At 64.2% G+C, this 3,407-nt stretch overlaps 1 protein-coding gene across 2 annotated transcripts in view; it reads right to left on the bottom strand.

Annotated features, from left to right (window-relative positions):
* Positions 1 to 2,038: 2,038 nt before the first annotated feature.
* The window catches only part of TEX264 (testis expressed 264, ER-phagy receptor), a 27,018-nt gene continuing 25,649 nt past the window's right edge, over positions 2,039 to 3,407 (bottom strand). For both annotated transcript variants that reach the window (XM_045297575.1, XM_004715191.2), the window contains one exon: positions 2,039 to 2,605. In XM_045297575.1, coding sequence (XP_045153510.1) covers positions 2,316 to 2,605 — 290 coding nt within the window. In that variant the 3' untranslated portion in view covers positions 2,039 to 2,315. The remainder of the gene's footprint in view (positions 2,606 to 3,407) is intronic.

Below are 3,407 nucleotides of genomic sequence, written 5' to 3'. Positions count from 1 at the left end.
CGCCCCGCGCGCAGCCGGGCCGCGCTCGGCCGCGGGCCCGGAGCTGTCCGCCGCGCGGTGCTGAAAGCTCGGGCATTCTCTCTCGGGCTGGAGCTGGTGTCCACTAGCAGCCCGCTACACCCCGCGGTCTGTGTGCCCCCGCTAGGCGGGCGCCTGGGTCAGGACCACTGCGCCCCGAAAGGTGCGCGCCATGCTTTGGGTCCCTGTCTGCGAGAGCAGAGGGGCTGGTCCTGGGGTAGAGGGCTGCCAGCGGGGTAGTTCGAGGGGGCTCGGGGGTAGGGGAGACAGGGGAGGGCTTGGCCTGAGACCACAATTCTGGCGCCCGGAAGCACATCCATCCTTCCAACCCAGCAATGGTGCTTGTCTCCACATGCTGGCTCCGGGCTAGAGACCCTTCTGCTCCAAACCCCACTAAGAGCACCAGGTAGGGGATGGGGCTCGGCAGAGGGTGAGATCTCCCCTTCCTTCCAGCAGATGACCTTTAAAGCTGCTACCCTCCCCCACCCCACAGTCCCTCAACCCGTCTCTTGTTCAAAGGGTATTCATGTCCACAGCACAAAGAAGCCAAGCCATACTGTGGTGGGGACAAGCAGAGTGGCAGTCCAGGGACTAAGCAGGGTCAACCTTGAGGGCCGGAGTGGGATGGGCAGGGGGACCTGAGAGGGGAGGGCACTAGGGACAGGGTCCTGAAACTAGTTGCCATGTGGGAGGACACAGGAGCTGGAGGCTGAGCAGGGGGAGGGCAGCTTTGAGAAGGCTCCCAACTGCCCTCCTACACTGGGACCCGGAAGGACACCCCTGGGTAGGATGGTGGTTACTCCAGCTGTAGTGCCCGGCTGTGCTGAGGGGCTGGGGAAGGGCACTCCCTGCCTAGACCCCGTGCCCCAAGACTGTGCCATCTGGCCCCAGCACATGATGTACACACACACACACACACACACACGGGGCACAGCAGCCCGACAGTGAGGTGGCACCGCCCTCCCTTCCACAGGTGTCAGTCGCACCCAGGCTGGCTCAGATGTGCGTTAATGAGCAACCCCCACTCCCACCCCCGTGTGCCTGTGGCAGTCAGGGGAGCTGGTCACTGAAGACAGGCTTCCTCGCTGGACACAGAAACCCAAGGCCCCAGGGCTCTGGAAAGAACAGCTTCCAGACAAACGGTTACATCAAACCCAAACACACAGCAGGCCGACCGCTAATGGGAGCCGAGGTGGCAGTGGGGCGACGGTTCAGAGCTGTCAGACAGGCTGGGGAGGCAGACGCTGTCTTTCAGCTCTGGCTGGCCGCTGCTCCCGGGATGGTGCAGGGCGAAGCTCCCTGGGGCAGGTGAGTGATAGGCCGAGCCCCAGCCACAGGGGGGTTGACAGCAGGTGGGGTGCTAAGGTGAGAAGAGCCACCCAGGAATCCCAGCCACACACCCATGCCCAAGCAGCAGTGATGGCGCCCAGTCCAGCAGGTGGGCTGCAGCGCAGACCTGGGTTACACACACACCCATCACAGCTGCCACTTGCCGAGCCTAGCACACAAAGGACACTCGCCAGCCTCCTCCCATACACAGCCGTACACAGACACACACACACACACACGCACACACCCCACAAAGCAGTCAGACACACATCAACACATGGCCACACAGCCACCCCCAAATAGCACAATCCTATCCGGCTGTCCACTCAGGCACAGCCTCCCCGCCAGAAGACAGCCACACCAAGGTGGTCACACGCACGTTACAGGCGGCAAATGCGTGTGTCTCACACACGCTTGAGCACAGCCGACAGACAGGCCCAGCAGGCCGTCCTCACCTGCTGGCGGTGGCGGTGGCGGCGAGCCGGTGAGCACCGGCACACTCCCCAGACACATAGGCAGGCCGCACACTCCTCCCCATGTGTGAGCCCCAGGGCAGCCCGTGCTCGGGGACCTTCCCCCGACCTGGCCACGTGCCCCCCTCCCTTTGTACTCGAGGAGCCCCCTGCCTCCCTGCTGCCACCCGCAGGGCTCCCCGCTCCCAAGTTGGACACACGCACAACACAGATGCAGGTGAAACAAGAAAAGCATTGCTTTATTCTGGGTCCTGGAAGTTCCTTGTGGGTCTGAAAAGACCACGGGGCAGTGCCCTGGGGGCTGGTGCAAGAACAGTCCCTGGCTCCTCTGGCCCTGGAAGCCGAGGGGGCAGTCAGGAGAAGGCTTAACTAGAGGCCTGGGGCAGGGAGAGGCAGGCCGTACCAGACCCAGGCCCAGGAGGTGGAGGGAGAAGAGGGCTGGAGGGTCACTGCCCAGTTCCTTAGCAGCTGCACCCCGGAGGGTGTGGCGTGGGGTTACTCCTCACCCTTCTCAGGGGTACTGGGCTCCCGGGGCCACTTGTCAGCCCCTGCAGGCTCTGTCTCTGAACCCAGGTGTGGCTCCCCCAGGGGGCCCTCGCCCTCCAGGTCCAGCTCCTCAAAGGACGAGCCGCTGGCGCCCGACTCGCTGTAACTGTGCTCGCTGCGGGTGTCACCGTCGTCCCAGCTGCGGCTACCTGCCCCGGGGGACAGTGTGGTGGCTGAAGTCTCCCGGCTGCCGGGCCCCACCTCCAGGCTTACAGAACTTGTGTCACTTGTGTCAGCTCCTGCAGCCAGAGAGAACACAGGTCAGTGGAGCTAGGCCACCGCCCCTCTTCCAGGAGAGGGCAGAGGCTCTCCCACCGGGTCAGCCGCTCATGAATAATACAGCTGCCCCTGGCTCAGGAGGCTCCTTCCAGCTGCCCTCTGCCCTCTGCCCTGCCTGGGGAGGAGAGGGCGAGGCGGGGAGGGCAGGCGCCTGCTGTGCACTCCTCTTCTCATCCTGAATTGGCCTTAGCCGCCTGCACTCTCACAAAGCCACTGCATCCACCCCCACCCGGTCCATTAAGGGCCGGTCAGCCCCGAGGAGAAGGGTGCAGGCTAGAACAAAGAAGCCCCAGTAATGTGGCCCCTCCCTCCCATTTCAGGCTCAGAGAGCAGCTTGTTCAAGGACAGCTACACAAAAACACTGCCCAGGAGGCCCACGCCTGCCCTTCCCCTGCAAGACCCAGGAGGCACAGCCATGCCCAGCAAGTCAGCTGGTCCATGGTCCTGGCCCACAGAGGGGGCTTGCTGCGCCCTCCCACGAGGGCGGGGGGCAGGAGTGGGAGAACTGCGAGGCTCAGCCAGCAGCTGCGGCCTGGCTGGGTCAGCCGGGGGAGCCCCGCCCACACTGGCAATGCCACAAGCACCAAGCTCTCCCTCTCTGCTGGTGGTCAGGGCCTGCTCCCAGCACAGCCTCAGCCCATCACCCTAGTCATTCCAGGACACTGGGTGCTACCTGTGGAAGTGGCTGGGGGGTGGGGTGGGGTGGGAGGAGCAGGACACAGAGGTACAGGAATGGGGATGGGGGAGCTGATGCAGGGTCCT

The sequence above is a fragment of the Echinops telfairi genome, unplaced genomic scaffold, assembly GCF_000313985.2.
Source record: "Echinops telfairi isolate 266 unplaced genomic scaffold, ASM31398v2 ScPeMD7_7420;HRSCAF=8458, whole genome shotgun sequence".
NCBI lineage: Eukaryota > Metazoa > Chordata > Mammalia > Afrosoricida > Tenrecidae > Echinops > Echinops telfairi.
The sequence above is the reverse complement of the archived record's forward strand: the minus strand, read 5'-3'. Positions and strand labels throughout refer to the sequence as shown.